A 19,047-nucleotide genomic window follows, 5' to 3' on the forward strand; every position below is an offset into this window, starting at 1 on the left:
CACCTTCCTTTTGTATCAAAGGGAAATACTAAATGTCCTGCCACTACAAATCACTTGGAGGGCATGTGTTTTCCTCTTGTAAAAGGACGGGTGTGTTTCTTGCCTCTAGGCTAGTAGTAGTGGTAATAATAGAATGCTGCACACTCGTCCCACCTCTGGGATTTCCAAGGATATAAGAGGGATGGTCTACTTATGTGATGAAGCTTTGAAAAGCATACAGTGTGGTCTTGGCATCAGTTTTCAATATTAGATACATAAAATGATCTGAAAGGACTGTTACCAGTTTCATCATCTGCTCACATCACGTCGTAGAAAGTAGATTAGGTTTGAGCCATGCACAGATGAGATGGACTTGAGTCCCTTTAGAATAGTTTCCCAAATTAATCGACCTCCAGTTCGTGTAATGTGCTCTGGATAATATGGAAATCCCTAATTGATTCAGAAATGGTGACTTGATGGTGTGATGTCAGGGTATCATTCCCAATTTTTCAATAAACTCTGTCAACGCAAAGTCAGAGTTTGAATCGCTGCCATCGGCTGCTTGAAATGTAATTTTTATGAGATCAGTTTTCATGCAACAAACACAGTAAATCATCAGAGCATAAATCATTGCTGCACTTTGGTCTGTCAAAAGCGGGATAGTTGGGAAATTTTAAGCTATTTGTTGGAATGCTGTTCAAGAATAAATCTGAGATGGAAAATATCCACTTGTTCTTTTTTTTTTTTAGCTTAAATTCATGGATTGCTGTTGCTGTTTATCTGATTATTATTTTTAGATGCTGAATTAAAGCTCACGCATACGGTACTTCTTATAGACTGGAGTTTAATTGAAAAACATGCTTAGATTGAAATCATTAGTACTAAATATGAAGTATAATTATAGTTCTTTTGTCTCCATCCCAGAGGTAGTGAGAAAAGAAAAAAAAAAGTCGAGAGAACCATATACTGCTCACAGTCAGGTGCACCTTGTAATGCACTGAATGCTTCCCCCCTCATTTCCGTTTTCCTACCGTTTCTTACCTGCCAACCCCCATTCCTGTCGCTGCTTGTCTGGATGAGTCTGACTCCAGAGAGTCCAGCTGTTTGCGCCCTCCCAAGAAGTGTTTCAGCATTTTATGACTGCTATTTGCACCTCGTAGAGCGCAGTGTGTAATCTGATGACTTTGGCTATTTACGAAAGGCACTAGTGTGACCTAATCTCCTAAAATAGTGGCCTGCATACATACACTCACACCTAAAGAAAGTGCAGATGTATGTTGTTTTTTTTGTAAGGCAACGCTCAAACTGAAAGGCTGAGCAGCATTTACGGACTGAGGACATTATGAAAAGATTTACTGTAGGGGTTTGTTGGAAGACAAAGGGGATGCATGCTGCTTTGTTTACGACAAACATTTTGAATTCATTGGACATGTAGTACACTGCTATTACATCTGGTCTTTTATACAATTTCTAAGTCTGGTTTCTGTCCACAAATAAAAACTTAGTATATATATATATATATATACTACATATATTTTAAAAACTTGTTTTATATATATATATATATATATATATATATATATATATATATATATATATATATATATATATATATATATATATATATATATATATATATATATATATACATATATATACATATATATATTAAATTACCTTATTTTAAAAGATCATAGAATCTGCCAGTGCAATTTAAATTATGCAACATCAGCATCTGGATTGAACGAATTCAACGCAGGACACCATCCATAAAGACAGCATTCATTAAACAATTAGAGGCATTGATGTGTCTCGAGGAGAAACAGTCCATTCATTCAGACGTAGATGAGAGGAAACAGGAGGATGTGTGGAAAGTGACTCATGGTTCTTGTTATGATGGAGCTGCAGACACAAGCATACCAGTGGCTCATCATTAACTCGGCTTTGCAACAAATCACTTCTGAAAGGATTTTTATGCGAAGACCTTGCAAAAAAAGCACAGATGAAGTTATGAAAATGCTCAATTTGACAACAACTTGTGCAGATAGAAATAGAAGGTCTACTAGATTTCACCACAGTATACATCTCTACAGTGTGTAGAGAGAGTTGGCAATGTATAGTTGACAATAAGTTCACATAGTTATCTCCATGAGGGACTTTTTTTTGCTAGAAGACCATCAAATTGGAGCCTCATCAAGGATCCTTGGAGACCCACATTTATTCCCACTATCTGGGAATAATTGTGTCTCCTGTAACAAACTTCAGTGCTGAAAAGACAGATGAGTCTTTACACAGACAATAGATTATAAGACATAGATGTGGTGCTGAAAGGGAAGAGACAGACGTGGCAGTCAAACAGGGAACTCTGTCAATTTGAAGCTTTGGGTTGTTTGTGCTTGTTCACATGTCTCAAATGGAATTGTTGAATTGGTTTTGACTCATGTTGCAGCTTTGAAATTAAAAGCTTTGCTTCCCCTTTTGAATTGTTTGCTGCATACATATCTGCATGCTGTTCTAAAGTGGTGTCTTATGCAGATATGAGCAACAATGAAAGTAAAGCCATGTTTTGAAATTTCTAACCGTATGAGTTAGAGAGAGCTGGCAGTTCATGCAGCTGAAAACAAGCTTACTGCAAGTAGTTCAGCTCTGCAGATATGCTCAGTGAGTTCTGTTTAAGACTGAATGTCAGCCAGATGCACTGTGCACTCCAGACTGCTCTTTAATATGTATCAGAACATGACAGTTTCTATAACAACTTCCAACTAAACAGTGCGGTCCATGGTGCTGCAGGTGTGAGCCCAGTGATTGTCTCTTTCCATCATGGATTTCCTCTTTTTTTATCTGTCCCATCTCATTTGACTGCCATTGGAATAAGCGGACCAAAAATAACCACTCACAACAAAAACAAAGTATGAAGAAAGATTTTTGTCTTATTTCCTTCCACCAAAAGCATCCACCCATGGCACCGGTTTTCCCCGGAGAGCCGCTTTCCTGCATCTCCACACTAATGCCTCAGCCCTGTAGCCGCCCACCCAGACAGAATAAATACTTATCGTGTGAAGTTCTGGAGGTTGACAGCAGCGCAGTTCAGGTCAGAGGCCTCACCGTGACTTGGAACCAAATGTTGACAATTGTCTGTGATTACACATTGCTGGGGCGGGTGCCATGTGGAATCACGCACCGGCTGTCACATGTGATTGTGAGCAACGATCCTGGCCGCGGTATTTCTTGACCGTTGGCAAGCGAGCAACAGTTGAAGGTGGTAATGCATCTTAAGCCTCTTTCCAGTTCCTCTCTGTTCTCTTTTTGTCAAGAACCGGCCCCCCCCTTTGCCATCTTTCTTTTTTCCCGAAGCTAACTGGAGTCAATCACCCATAGTCACTGCCGTCTCTTTGTAGTAGGTACAGCATTGTCTTGGATTGTGGTGGAAAACTGCAGCTGTAGTATTTCATAGGATTTTAACACAGACAATAGACATGACAGTGCTGGTAAGCTGCTGATGTAGCAAAACATGCACACTGTCTGAGGACTATAGTATGAACCATCATTGGTTTCTTGTGTTTTTTAAAGGGCCTAAAAGATTGTAATCATGTCAGTAAGTAGTGAGTACGAGTGTGTTTCCGGCTGTAAATATGTCTCCAAATATGTTTCTGTGTCGTTGTTTGTGGTTTTCTTTTGTCTGTGAAACACCAGTTACGATACGGTGGGAAATGATCATTATCCAGCACAGAAACACCTGCAAACAACAACTGCTGTCCGCTGACTTGTGGTGAGGGCATGAAACCAGTATTACCAGTATTCATGTGACCATGAACTTTACACTTCAGGGGTCATGTAAAGTCGAGCAATGTGCGTATGGTTTTTATATCAAGATAACTGAATGTGTAAAAAGTATATTTTTATATAATTTCAGAGAAAAAATCTCAATAATGCAACATAAATGCATTATTCTGTACTTTTTTTTCTCACAGTGCACGATGAAAGCTGTAAACTGTGCGGTCATTGCGGTCATGGATGACACATCTGTATTGGCTCATATTCATCTGTACTGAGTTCATCCTTTTTACATTTGCTGCTTAATGCGGCCACACTATTTTCCGAGGACTTTGCTCCACTAGTTTTCTGTTCTGTGACAGAGGTACAGACTTAGGTTAGTGTTGTTAGAAGTTTGAATCTGCAAGACTGACTTATTGCAACTAGAGATTCTTTTACTTTAATGCAAAAACATACATGTGCAAATCTGTGCAAATTCATATGCAGGCATTCAGTTGTACATTTATATTCTCTGTTTTTCCAGCTGTCTTTCATCCATTTTTTTGTCTCAAACGTCCACATTGTATTGTGATAAGACACACACATATACATTCTGCCACTGTGTCAGTCTGTTTCTGTCAGCCAGCGAACTGGCTGCAGTGACGAAGGACCTCACACTCCACTCGCAGTGAGAAAAAAAAAAAAAAAACGGAGACTGTAGTCAATTAAATGTATTTTAGGGAAATCACTGTTACTGCCAAGTGCAGTTAAAGTCCAAGCAGTTCGTGCCAGCTGACTGTCAGCGCAGATGTGGTGCGTGTTTCGAGAGACCGAGAGAGACAAAGAGAGAGGCAGAGAGCAGAAGAAAGTATCTCCAAGTGTCTGAACCTGCCGTGTTGATGGAAGTTTATTGAAAATGGAATATGAAAGCTGAAAATGTCTCAGTCTCCAAAGAGAGTGAAAAAGACGGAGAGAGAAAAAGGTCAACTGAAGAAATATTTTGCTAAACATTTACAGATTTAAAATGGGCTTTCCCATAGTGTAGCCCCTAACATTAAAAGCCTTTTTAGCAAGTCACTCATAATAAAACTGTCTCCATAACAACGGCTTCAACGAGAAAGAAATATTGATAACGTCAAAGATTGAGTTTTAAAAACAATTTGTTACGTACTGTAGTCAAAGTATTTTTGTTTGTTAGATTTATAAAACATATACACTGTAAAATATCTTTGACTTGAATGTTTTTAGCTGAAATTATTTGTGCAATTTACTGAATTTTCACTCTTTTGTTAGATTATAGATCCTAAAATTGCATTAAAAAACATTAATTAGTATGTTTAAAAAAAAAAAAAAAAAAAACAGGCCAAAGCTGTTAATAATGTGTACATCAAAGATCGGTATTTTTACAAATGGCAAGCAGTTTTTTTTTTGTTTGTTTGTTTTTAACAAAGTTTGTCTGTAAAAAAATTTTTTAAAAAAGGTATCTGGTTAAATCACAGGGGAAAAAAATACATGCTGATTGTTAAAAAATATGGTCAAAACTGCAGTTGAAAAAGTATAGTAACTTTGACAAGTAGTAACCCTTTATTTTACATTCTTGTGACCATAAAATTGCACAGTTTTACAGTATTTAAATCAGTAAATTATTATCAATAATTTTACAGATGTTTGCTGTTATTAATTTATTTATTTTTACCATTTATACAGTTTTGTGAACATTGAAATTCAAACTGTTTTTGTTTTGTTTTTTTGTTGCTCTTTTGCTGTCAAGTTTTCACAATTTTATAAACAGTTAATTTTTTGTAATTTATCTTGTACTTTTTAAACTTTTTTTTACAGTGTAGCATATAAAGTGTTTACAGGAGAGCTGCCCTCTGCCTTTCTGTTTGAAAATCACTCTATCTGAAACAAGTCTTATTCAGATTTTGCTGAGATAACAGTTGACCTCGAACAGCAAAACAGATGTTGAACACGAAGAAACATGGCTGGTAATTGAGCTGCACTTAGGTTTGGAGGGTCAGGTTGCAGTGAACAAGAGTCATATCTTGACTAATTGCTGACAGATATAGATCGGGCAGCTGAATGAATACCTGGAGAAAGTAATTGTTCTAAAGTTATTTTTGTAATATCCGACCCCTGCCCTTTAGGCTACTTTCAGTGGAAGAGAATATATTAACTTTTAAGGTGTTGGACATCAAGAATAATAACTCCAGGGGTCATTTTTTGAGTCCAGCTTTCTTTCTTTAAAGTGTGATATATAACTTGAATGTTGACAAGTGAACATGATGGAAACAGAAGATTAGCCTAAATAAATCTAAATGCTGTGAAGCTAATAAGATCTTCTGTTTTGCCTCTAGTCAGGTTTGATCCGAACACAAGATGCAGACTATTTCCTGAGACCGGTGCCAAGAAGCCTTGCCCAGAGAGAAAACTTCTCAGCACCCTTCAGTCACCAACCTCACATCCTCTACAAGAGACAAAGGGAGTCTGGAACGGAGCAGAAAGGCCGTCGGGTGCTTCAGAAAAGATCCACAGATTCATCTCCTCGCAGTCACTTCGTAACAAACACAGAAACCACCTTCAACACTCTTTCTGAGGATCAACACAGGGGTCTGCAGAAACAGCAAAGTGGCATCAGTCCTCATCATCGCGACAACAACAGCAGCGACAGTCACGGCGAGCATACGATGCATCACCATCACCACGGTAGCCATCGCCATGACAACGACTACAGACATGGGGAGAAGCAGAGGCAACACTTCTGTGGGAGAAGGAAGAAATGTATGTAAGGGCAATTTCTCCTTCTAGTCCCCATGTAACCTGCACACTCATATTTCACTACATGTTTAGATGTATTCAATATTTTTGCAGCTGCTTCTTATGCAGACATTAATTAAATAAGGAAACAGAGGACACAGAGAGAAGAAAAAGGGAAAAGCACTGCATGAACCTTTTCCGCACTGGTGATGTTGCAAATCGTTTTAAATACTCACCATAAGATTTAATTATGAGATTAACCTCAGACATCTATGTTCTCCCACTAAGGGGACATTTGCCATTGGTCCTTTTTTGGTGCTTTAATTAAATCAGATTATGTAACTGTATATTCTATCCTGAAAAGTGCTGTGCACTAATTTTTGCCCAACATGTGAAAATGGATAACATTTGACATGTATATGAAAATGTTCCCACGGAGACATATGACTCACATTGTATAGTTTCGGCTCTGTTATATTACTCTTAAATTTCTACACATAACTAAATTATTGGTTTGAACTTAAGTTAAAGTTAAGCCACATTTGATAGGGATTATTGCACCACTTACAGTCTCAGAAAGAAAAGAAAAACACATGTAATATGGTAATAAATCTATTTGTTGACATTTTTGGTTAACTCTGTTAGCAGTTAACCTCACACAGTTGTGGTTGGTTGGTGTAATGGGAACATCCACTGGTAGAATATGTTCCCATATTCATTTTGTTCCTATTAAATAATGCTGATATCACCATATGCATTCACCAAACATTCAAAAACACTACAGATTTCATCATCCTCTTTGGTGTTAAATAGAAAGAAAAGCTGTTCCAATGCAGGTTTTTAGATTGGCGAGAGATCGTTTCTTTATTATAGATTTTATTTAAGACAAAATGCCACTCAGACCACAATAACACAGCTCATATTTGGATGAATTTTCCTTATAAAACAACCCCAGCCATGGAAGATTGGAAGGTAGATTTTTTTATAAACCATGTATTTGTTATGATATCAAAGCTTTCCTCAATTCACATAGACATTTCTGCTTGACGTAATTAGTGATTTAACCTATGAAAGGTCAAAAGGCATGTTTAAATTCACTTTGCAGTGTGACAAATGTTTGTTCTCAAGAAATTACCACAAGATCAGTTAACATTGCTGGTGTCACAGGGGTCACTGGAACAGCGAGCAGGCAGGGATTGAAGCGGTACCACCAGCACCACCCTGCAGAACTCCAGCTGTCTGTCCCCTGTGAAAACACACCATGTTTACATTTTCATACCATGACTTCACTGAACACCTGTGCTGTGTTTTAGTCAGAAAGGCACTTTGGTCATTCACCTGCCTTCCGCCTATATAAGCAAACTTTCTAGCCTTTGTAGTTTATCTGAGGCAGGCAGTGATAGGTGAAAGCTGTGATAACCTGAAAACATGGAAGTGAAGATCGGAGGCGATAATGTCAAATGCCACAGTGGTGTTAGGCTGAGCTTTTTCACTGACAGGTATACAATTAATCTTATGTCACAGTAAAAATATGAATGTGATGTGAACGTGAGAAAGTGTGTGTGTGTTTCTGAGTCACAAATAATAACTGATAATACAGCGCTTTCCTATAAATAAGCATCTTATCTATGTCAGACTGACATCATTTTGGGCACTATTCAAAATCATCTTTATTACCTTTAGCTTGCAGAGGTGATTAAAACAGATACACGAATTGGTTTGACTTCTCTGTGCTGGTTATTGTCTAACATTGTCTGCAGAATAAGAAACTGCTCAGGCATCTCTTTGATAACTACACTGACAGGAAAATGGACGCTTTAGCTTGTAAAATCTTACATACACATTTTGGTGCATATATTGTGACTTTCTGTAGCTGCAGCTAAAGCACAGCCACATCCTGTGGTTTCACACTTTACTTAATGGTAGCATAACACTGGGACTGCCAGAGTCAACAAGAGAAACAATCTCAGCCTGCACTTTATCCATGACATCAGGTCACAAATGTAAGAGTACAGTTAATCATCTAGAGTGGTTGTCAGCTGCTTGCCAGCATCACCGTTTAAAGGTAGCCATTTGGCTAGTGAAGGTAATTTCAAAACTTTTCAAAACATACAGTCTAATCAGCTGTGGGAAATAAAGCTTGCACCTATTTGTAATGGCCATTATAACTGCATTTAAATTGCTATAATATACATACTTTTTTTTCATCAATCACTTAAGTCTCTCTACAGTGGTTTATTCCTTCCTGATTATGTTGACTCTGCAGCCTAAGTGCACTGCAGGTTGTTTCCACTTGTTTTACTTAAAACACTGAATTGCTTAATGAATTCTAACTCCTTTTATGTTCCACCATCTGTTGTTACAGATATGCCCAAACCTCCAGAAGAAGATGTTTTTATCCTCCCAGACGAGTACAAGTTTGTCCCAAGGAACAAAAGGGCAGCGCTGATGAAGAATCAGGCCAATCAGAAGCTCAATGTGGAGACTCTGGTGGTGGTGGACAGAAAGATGATGGACAACCACGGCCATGAGAACATAACCACATATGTTCTTACTGTGCTGAACATGGTGAGAGATTTTCAATTCTGCAGTGTTGGACAGAATAAAACAGTATGCCACTATATAGATATATCAGCATGCTGATGTGGACTCATCTGTAGATGTCTGCATTTAGCTCAAAAACAGTGGTTGTGCAGACTGCAACCATTGCGATTGCATCAGGAAAACAGTTACTTGTTTTATGCGCTGATGCTGAATGAGGAAACTCTCCATCATCAGCAGCAATGGTTATAATTGAAGTAGCTACCAGACTTTCAGGGTGTTTTGATTTGTGCATGCTTTCCATCAACAGTACCCAAACTCAGCAAGAAGTCCTAATTTCTCCAGTAATCCTGTGTTAAGTCCATCCACTGCAGCTGGCATTGCTTGGGAATAATCACATCGACACAGTGCTACAGGCCAATCTCTTACCAGCTGCTATATCCAGCAAAAGGTGCAAAGTTATCAGCAACATCTCAGAAACGTTCACAGGAGACTTCTCAGTATTTCTGTGTTCAGTGTCGGAAGCAATGTGAGCAAAGTCTACTGAAGTATGAATGGAACAGCCTGTATATCTACTGTCCAATTTCAAATTCTGCATCCAAAATCAAATTTTTCATGATCCATGAATTGGCCTTTATGCTTTTATACATTTTTACATCTCCTGAAATGTGCAAGAGTTTACGTTGACCCCGACATGAATGTCTGCGTGCTGTCCAAAATTCACATCTAATCTGCAAAGACAGTAGTGTGCATGCACAGAATGCATACATGTTCGAACCATTGAGCATGTAGGAAAAATAGAATTTATAATCTATAATAGCAACAACTGTCTGTGTGTATGTACACAAGGGAGTATAGTCAAGGCTTTACACTGGCTTACTAGCCAGTCTGCTTAGTTTTTATAAATAGCCAATATGATACAGGATGTCTACTTCCTTTATCACTTCTTCCATTTTTCTGGGCAGTCCTGCACACTCTCAGCATATATAAAATCTTTACAAGAGACTTAACAATAGTACAGCATCTAATGTGACTGACAGCGACATGTAGCAGTGGCTTATTTCCACGCATCAAACAAAGTTTTGGCATCAACAATAAGACTTCTTATGATCTGCCATCATACAGCATGTAGCATCAGCTGACACTGGTTGGAAGCCATACCGTTTATTTGAGGTTTGCAAATACTAAGGGCTTGGTGACTTGACACACCTGTCTTCCAGACTAACTTATCAGACAGAAGACATCTAAAAACATGAAACTGATATTTGGGTGAGATCATCGCCGCGACGCTCACAGTGTCCCCCCTCATTCGTCTCAGTTGATCTGCAAGCAAATTCCGTCACGTTCGTTTTGCTACTTAATGACTGACTGACAAATCCAAAGATAATCCGTCTATTTTGAAAACATGGTTCCTTCGAGTAGAATCCGACTTGGAGCAGTCGCAGACTGCCTCAGAGGAGTCACCTAAATAGAGTATGGAGTTTCACAGAAAACACCCAACCCTCCACCCCAGCTGCACCACTCCCAGGGGTTTTAAAAAGGTTCTTTAAATGTTTGGTGAAAATTAAATCTCGTCAGCCTTTCCAGCATTCACTCAGATTTATGTTTTCTCTGTGCTACAGTTAAAAGACTTCAAAAGCATTTTTATTTACCAATTTAAAAAAAGCATGCTGTCCATTATGTACCACAAAAAACTGAAGCTCTATGGGAACTGGTGTGACTGTTTCTTCTATCTGGCCGTGAAAACATAGCGATTCACAATCATCTGATCTGATCAGATCAGGCTGTGCAAATCTGACATTCTGTCAAACACCAGTGTTTCGGGACATCTCACTTTATGTAAGTGGCTTTGATTGCCTCTTTGACTTTGGCATTTTCTCGTGAGTTTGGTAACAAACTGCTGCCATGTGTCTTCTCATGAGTCAGTGCAAAGGAAGACCAAACATGAGGAACATAAGGAGTGAATGAAAGTCTTCCCGGGGAAACAAAAAGACTTTATGAGTGGCACCTTATGGATTCACAGGGAGAAAGACAGATAGCGAACATGAACAAAAGATTAAGAGTCTCCTTTTAAAGCCCGAACTGTTATGACTGATCGTATGTCTGTACAAGAAACTGAATTGGAAACAGCAGTTGTGGTTGTCAGACGTCAGCAATGTCGATTGTGCTTTGTGTGTTATTTCCACAAGAATGTCAAGGTGTGTTGTCTCACATTTGAAACAGGCCTCTTCGTTGCATTTGCAACGGTATTATTATCAAGGCCTAATAAGCTTGACTAAATGATTAAAATATCCAGAATAGTCACATGATTCACATTGAACTTTTGATTTATAGCAGAGACAGAGATATGCATGTGGTGCTTAGTTTTCAGGATGAAGTCAGGGAAGTTTTTGAGACAGTAAGCAACATGTTCTTTGAGTTGTGTGAGTCAGATTGTTTTTTTAAGATAAGATGCTAAAATTTCAGCAGCTAGATAAAGATCAGCACTTAACCCCACCACCTTTATCAAGCCATTTGCAAATGTCAATTATGCTCCAAACTACATTAGATTTAACTAGACCACAGTGTCCGTATTGATTAAAGTTATTTTTGGTAGTGTTTTACGTAAATAACAATCTGCAAACTGAATTTCATGAGGAAGTTTTAGACAAATGAAGGTGTAAATTGCAGTAATAATATTGATGGATAATAATGTTTGCTTGTGCATCCTTCAGGTCTCCAGTCTGTTCAAAGATGGTACGATAGGAGGGAATATCAACATCGTGATAGTGGGCCTCGTCCTCCTGGATGAAGAGCAGGTGAGCATCTCCAAAACAGTGTTAGGGGAAATCTTCAAATGTCCCCACAAGTCAGTGTTGTACACTAATAACTTTGTGTGTTATTTTGTGTTAGCTGCACACATTATGCAGCTTCAAACAAAGAGAGAATTCAGAAAGACAGATCATTTGCTTGTTTATTTGTTGTCATGCCTGAAGGTCCAGGGCTCTGAGGTGTCTCAGAAGATTTTCCCGGGGTTGTCCTAACTACTAAGGACATTTACGGTGGTTAATTATAGGGTTTATGTTTCCTTGAATCTTTGCCAGATTTAGGGGGGAAATTCTCGTGGAATGAAGGAGTTGGAAACAGAGCAGGAGCTAAAAAGAAAGAGAAAAGCAGGAAAAACAGAAAAACTGTCAGGCAATTTGAGGACAATAGCTTCTGCTTTCCATCCACCTATGATGTTCATAGATTTCAATCTTCCTTAAGAGGAACTAATTATCAGCAGGAGGAATGCCAAAAATGCAGAAATCTCTGAGACATTTGATGTCCCAGCAGCAACACTGATTTTCTCTCAGATCTTCATGTTGCCTTTAAAATCTGAAAGATATTGAAAGATCTTGAAGATTAGGCAAAGAACCAAAGATTACTGTATTCGAGATTCAAGAAGTTTATTGTCATATCCACAGAAAACTAGACTGTTACACTGTGCAATGAAATTCTTACTTTGCTGATCCTCTTTAACTAAATTATTAATTATTACTTCTAAATCAATAAGCTTACTTAAACTGACAGCAGCAGTGGTGATAAAATGCAATGTGCATTTGTAAACTTTGGTTTGAATAAAGTGACTTAAAATGACAGTATTAAAGTGATTACAGTAATGATTATAAAGTGCATACTGCATCAAGGTAAACCATTTGTGTGTGCATTGAGTTCAGTGAGATAGTCCAGTCCGCTTACTAATAAATATAAAAGCAATGCCTGTTCTTACACAAACACAACACTGTCTGTCTTTGTGCCTCTTTTGATCTGTTTTATCTCACAGGACGGTTTAGTGATCAACCACCATGCAGACCACACACTGAACAGCTTCTGCCACTGGCAGTCCACTCTGGGAGGCAGAGAAGGCCGACACCACGACCACGCCATCCTCCTCACAGGACTCGACATCTGCTCCTGGAAGAATGAACCCTGTGATACTCTTGGTACATATTTATTGCTTTGTTTATCGGTATAAAAATCACAGAGAAGCAGCAACCAAATGCAGAAATATGTGATCTGACAGTAAATAAAGGATTCCTGCGAATGCACTGATCCACTGCCATGCAAAGACAATGAAATAATGAGAAGTCAGACAGTAAGAGTGTTTTTCCTCATTAAACAAAGTCACATAAATAGCATCTGTTCCTATTTATGGTTTATTTGTTGCTCTTGCTGGAAATATGTCATTTTGTCTCTCTGACATTCTCTGGGAAGATGTTCCTGTCCTCTGTCACACTGTGTGACCCACGATCACAGCAGCCAAACCAGATGTTCACAAGATGGGCAGTTTTTCTGTGTAACACTGTCACATGCTGTATTTTGTGTAGTAATATGGAAAAATGTTAAACAGCAGATAGAAAGCAAGAGTGAAACTGAAGCATACTGTGCATTAAATACAGACCTCCAGAATATAATACACAATCTCGCAAAAGCAGTAGTTCAAAAAATAGTCACACTAATCATGTTTTCACATCACAGAACATTCAAAACAGTGCTCTTTTAACTGTTATCTGTAGAAAGCAAACTCGTTTGCTTCAAACCCACAGTTAGCCTTTGTGAACGCACAACATCTAACAAACTAACAACAGCCTGTTTGTGGTAATGACAATGCCAACACATTGTTGTCGTCCACACTGTGAGAAAAAACGTCCATTTTGTGTCCCAGAGAAACACAAAGTGATGCACACTCCAAACACACACACGCACACATACATGAGCAAACCCACACTACCTTCGAACCCCAGACCTTAGGTTTAACTTCAAAGTGTTGAGGCTCTAATCATTGCTATGAAGGCCTAGTTCAAAGGTGTGTGTGTGTCTGTGTGTATGTGTGTGTGTTTGTGTGTGTGTGCGCAGTCAAAATAAGAGTTAGCACTGACTAATTCCCAAAGGTGTGAGCTAAAATGGCCATTAGTGCTCACTGTATAACAGTTTATTTGCATTACAGTTACAGCCCTATTCCTCAGTGTTTTCACCCATATTTCAAAACCAGTATATAATATCAACGTCCTACCTCTGTCCTGACATAAAAAGGAACTAAATGGTAGTTCTCACAATCAATCTGCCTCGTTATGTTTAATTTCATTACTCACATTAGTTATGTACATGAGAACATTGCTTTAGGGGTTTTGCTCTCTATGGCAAATGACTTGGAGCCATAATTAAACAAAACATGAGGCTAAATTCTCCATGAGATGCTGAGACAGAAACGTAAAAGGAGCCCCCCCCCCATGTGTATTATCCTTCTGATTCAGCGCCAGGGGTGCCGTGAGTACGTTTTTCAGAAGGAAAGTGGACAGAGGGAGGAATATAGGGAGCCGCATAGTAAAAGGGAGTTTAGTAGAAAATCGGAGATATGAAAAAGAAGTGAAGACAGAGGAAGAATCTTTAAAGCAAGGTGAAAGGTAGCACGGGGATCCGGGAATGTTCCCACAGAGTCCTATATTCTAACATATGGAGGGGTTTTAACTCAGATATGACGTGTTTGATATTTCTTACACATGCAGCCAGTTCAGACTGAAAATCATACTCATGAAATAACTTTGTAAAATTCTCTCACTGGTTTTCCAGGGTTTGCTCCTATTAGCGGGATGTGCAGCAAATACCGGAGCTGCACCGTTAATGAGGACACCGGTCTGGGTCTGGCTTTCACCATCGCACATGAATCTGGACACAAGTAAGACTTTCTATTCACTCTCATGTTCACAAGTTGGAAAGAAATGCAAAAATGTGCCCACATTAACAACTGTGGTAAATTTGCACATCAAATGCACCAACCTGATGACAAATAAGTTGAAAAATGAAGCTGAATGTGTTGTAATTAGTAAATAAATGAACCAGTAGAATTACAGCTGTGCATGTAGGAAGTACACTACCGTTCAAAAGTTTGTAGTCAACCAGACAATTTCATGTTTTCCATGAAAACTCACACTTTTGTTCACATGCTAACATAATTGCACAAGGGTTTTCTAATCATCAATTAGCCTTCAACACCATTAGCTAACACAATGTAGCATTAGAACACAGGAGTGATGGTTGCTGGAAATGTTCCTCTGTACCTCTATGGAGATATTCCATTAAAAATCAGCCGTTTCCAGATAGAATAGTCATTTACCACATTAACAATGTCTAGACTGGATTTCTGATTCATTTAATGTTATTTTCATTGGGAAAAAAATGCTTTTCTTTCAAAAATAAGGACATTTCTAAATGACCCCAAACTTTTGAACGGTAGTATATATCAACATCAAAATGTTATAAAACATATTTCATCTCTGTGTGTAAAAGTTCACAAACTGATATTCAAGTTGCTAAACTAAAGCAGCGCTGTGCTCATTCACCCATTCTAATAACACACTTCCATGATACAGCCCCTTGTCTTCTACTGTTAGATCACTGTAACTTCTATTTTTTCATTCTCCAGTTTTGGAATGGTCCATGACGGTGAAGGGAACATTTGTAAAAAGTCAGAGGGCAACATAATGTCTCCCACATTAGCCGGCCACAATGGAATCTTCTCCTGGTCTGCCTGCAGTCGCCAGTACCTCAGCCGCTTCCTCAAGTAAGCAGCCATATATCCCTTCACTGTTATGGTTTTGTTCTGGTGAACAAAGCAAACAAAATGATTTAACAAGCACTTTCTCATTAATACTGACATTTATGGCTAACTTTCCCTCTAGAGTCTTATTAAGTTTTCAGAACATTAGAGCTGCATCACATGTTTATGGCAGACTGATGAGTAAGGCCTCATGCAAGTCCCTTGTTAAGTGCTCATGCAACAAAGACATAAAGCACAGTGATGGTTTATAAAGCAAAATTATTCTGACTGGAAATAGCCACTTTTAAAGTGCATTGTGTTTATATATTTCAACATGTGTTACTGATAGATGAACATGTGTTGCAGAAAAACGTGTCAGCAGCAGATATATCAGTTACTGATGTTGCTGTGATCCAAAGTGCCACATGAAAAACTGTACTTGTGTTGGAACTGTTGCACACTTTATTTTGCTTTCAAAAAATAAAAGCAAGCAACAAAAAGGGCTGTTGTGAGAGAGAGAGTTGACTTTGTAACTATGATATGTGGTGTTGCTTTTTTCTGTAAATGGTGTTTTACATATTGCAAATTTATTGTGTGTTAAGCTGCGTGTTAGCAACAGTTTTGGGAGTATTGTTTGGGTGTGCAATAGTTGAATTTTCATGCATACAGGCTGCTCATCCAAACGAGAAAACAACCATCACTGACGCAGCGTCCATATGTCTGGCTGTGCTTTTGTGTGTCTCTGTGTGTGCTTGAAACTAGATAGCCCAGAGTCAGTGCCCTCCACTAAATTTACCAGTGTGTTAACTGAACTGTCAGGCCTCCCCTCTCAGAGTGGTGGAGACAGACAGTGTATTTCCTCGCTGAGTTATTAGAGCTGGGATGACCTCAACCTTGTTAGGCCTGTCAGCCTTATATTAAACTCCCATCACCCCCTGGGGCCACGTGGAGGGGATCTCTGCACCACCGAACCAACCAGGGCTCGTCTTCCTGTACAATTACTGAATGATAAAATTGCTGTATGTTTTCCTAATTGCAATCAGCAGAATGTTGTGATATATAAATGTTCTGTGCTAAATGTGTCTCACTGAGTTAAATGAGACTCCTAAGTGTCGCCTTCGTCTGCTGTGGGGAGCCAGCAGAGTTTACATCACGCTCACTCTAAATATGCCTCGCCTCAGTCTGCTGCAGAGCTCTGTGCCAATGCTGTATGTATGTTCAGATGCTTATTTGAAATCTTTGTTGTGCCTAAAATGGATGGACAACTTTCATGGCAAGTGAAGCAATGTCCCTAAAAGCAACTTAGATTTGTTTTTGTTTGTATGAACTCTCGTGAAATCAATCAAATCGTCAGTGGCACATGTGGTCTCATTTCTTTCCTCAAAATCTTCTTTTTCTGAAACTTTTGTCTTGACATATTTTGGGAAATCTGATCATTTGTTTCCAGAGGTCTCTATGATGAGATATTAGCCAGATTTTATACCTTCATAATGTACCAGGCTACCAGCTGTTTCCCCTGGTCTCCAAGCTAACTAATTTTGGTTTCCTGCAATTAAACTGACTGACTACAATATAGATTTTTAAAATTATTGTTTCACTAAAAGCAGCACAATGTAGTTAAAATCACTTGGTTTCATCATTCAATATGGTACAGTAACTTCATGAGGAGACTAGAAGCTTCTCAGTGCATAGTCGCTTAGCTAGCCTCTGCTGCAGTTTGCATGTGATGTGTTTAGGCAACACTGATAGATTGTAATGTATTTTTGATTAGCAAATTTGGAGTAGAAAATTATTACATTTTTCCTCTAGAACATGCACTGAATTCAGGTGAAGAAGAACCTTCTTTAAGTCTCATTTTGATTGAAAGACTAGCAGGAATGTTGCAGAGAATATTTTATCAATAAAATCAATGATAATCATGATAAAAAAAAACATTATCTCAGTAAGAATGACATAAAATGTGAAATATTGCTTTAAATGCCATTTTGGTGAAGCTCAGAATGTTTGGTTTTCATTGACACAGAAGTGTTGATTGACTGCATCAAGCTTGAAGCTGTAGATTTAGTGTTCAGTCAGTGACACATCTTGTAAAGTAGAAGTGTTTTTTTTCTTCTCAGTCAAACATAAATTATCAGGATGTTTGAGATTTTTTTTACTCGCAACATAACAAGCTTAGCTTTTAGCTGTGACGTACCAACAAACCATGGTGAATATAAAAAGCCTGGAAGTTTGTCTGGAAGAGATGAGTCAGGAGATCTGCAGCAGAATGGGTGCTTTTCTCTCATTTTTTTTTTTTGTCTCCAGCTGATGATAATCTCGTGTACAGTGCCTACAGCAAACATTTAGGGGAAAAACATTTTGTCCTAACCCTCTTGCACTTCCTACTATAAAAAGCTGCTCTGAAGAGAATTTGTCAAGCGATGCTGCAAATAAACTACATAGGATTTGTAATTGTCTGTTAGCCAGTTGCATGAGTGACTTCCACAGGCCTTACCTATGCGTCTGCTGATGTGTGTGATCCCGCTATAAATGTAATGTATTTTTCAGGAACCTTATTAAGTGAATAATGTAGAATATCAGAATGTTGCACTTGCACCACAGCCATTGTTCTCTGTGGACACACAGGACCCATAAAGCAAGCGAAGATCTTATATACACACACATACACTCTGCTAAAGCAATCAGGACCACTCACTAACACGATGAACCATTCCAACATATTCTGCCTCTTCATGCTCTTTCCACCATATTTCTGCATTATATTCCCCCGACTGCAGTGTTTAAGCTGTAAAACATCTCAGTGTAGTAACCAGTGATATCAGCTAACACTGGAAACCCCCCGTCGGTGTTAGGATATGAGCGATATGGGCAAGGACTCTTTATGTCTGTCATAATTGAGTGTCTGATGCATTAAAAGCATTGCTGTCAGGTCTGGAGTTTTGGCAATGTGTTATGTTACTATGGCGACACTTTATGGGTGTCCCAGCGTTGGGAAGAAGGAACATGTGGAGTGATGCTCGCTGTTGTGGAATCTCTTTGTGCATTGCAGGGAGTCTTTTATACCAGCTACTTTAGTTAGTTTAATATCTGTTTGGATAGATAGATAGATAGATAGATAGATAGATAGATAGATAGATAGATAGATAGATAGATAGATAGATAGATAGATAGATAGATAGATAGATAGATAGATAGATAGATAGATAGATAGATAGATAGATAGATAGATAGATAGATAGATAGATAGACTGTATAACAGAGTAAATATTTAAAGATCAATGATTAATACCAATGTCCTCCACTGATTTATTTACTTCCACTCCTCTCTCCTCGTTACTATCTTCATTCCCACTCTGCATCTTGTCTTCCTCCTTATTCTTCTTTGTCTTGCATCCTCTCTTTTCCCCTCATCTCTCCTTTTCCTGACTTACTTTCTTCTCCTATCCCACTCTCCCATC

General features: G+C 38.5%; 1 protein-coding gene across 1 annotated transcript in view; it reads left to right on the forward strand.

Annotated features, from left to right (window-relative positions):
- LOC111573421 (A disintegrin and metalloproteinase with thrombospondin motifs 16) overlaps positions 1-19,047 on the forward strand; it is a 53,817-nt gene that overhangs the window by 9,003 nt on the left and 25,767 nt on the right. The window contains exons 4-9 of the mRNA XM_023277567.3: positions 6,090-6,513; positions 8,855-9,057; positions 11,745-11,828; positions 12,836-12,995; positions 14,623-14,728; positions 15,476-15,613. Coding sequence (XP_023133335.2) covers positions 6,090-6,513; positions 8,855-9,057; positions 11,745-11,828; positions 12,836-12,995; positions 14,623-14,728; positions 15,476-15,613 — 1,115 coding nt within the window. The remainder of the gene's footprint in view (positions 1-6,089; positions 6,514-8,854; positions 9,058-11,744; positions 11,829-12,835; positions 12,996-14,622; positions 14,729-15,475; positions 15,614-19,047) is intronic.

Source organism: Amphiprion ocellaris, chromosome 9, assembly GCF_022539595.1.
Source record: "Amphiprion ocellaris isolate individual 3 ecotype Okinawa chromosome 9, ASM2253959v1, whole genome shotgun sequence".
Classification (NCBI taxonomy): domain Eukaryota; kingdom Metazoa; phylum Chordata; class Actinopteri; family Pomacentridae; genus Amphiprion; species Amphiprion ocellaris.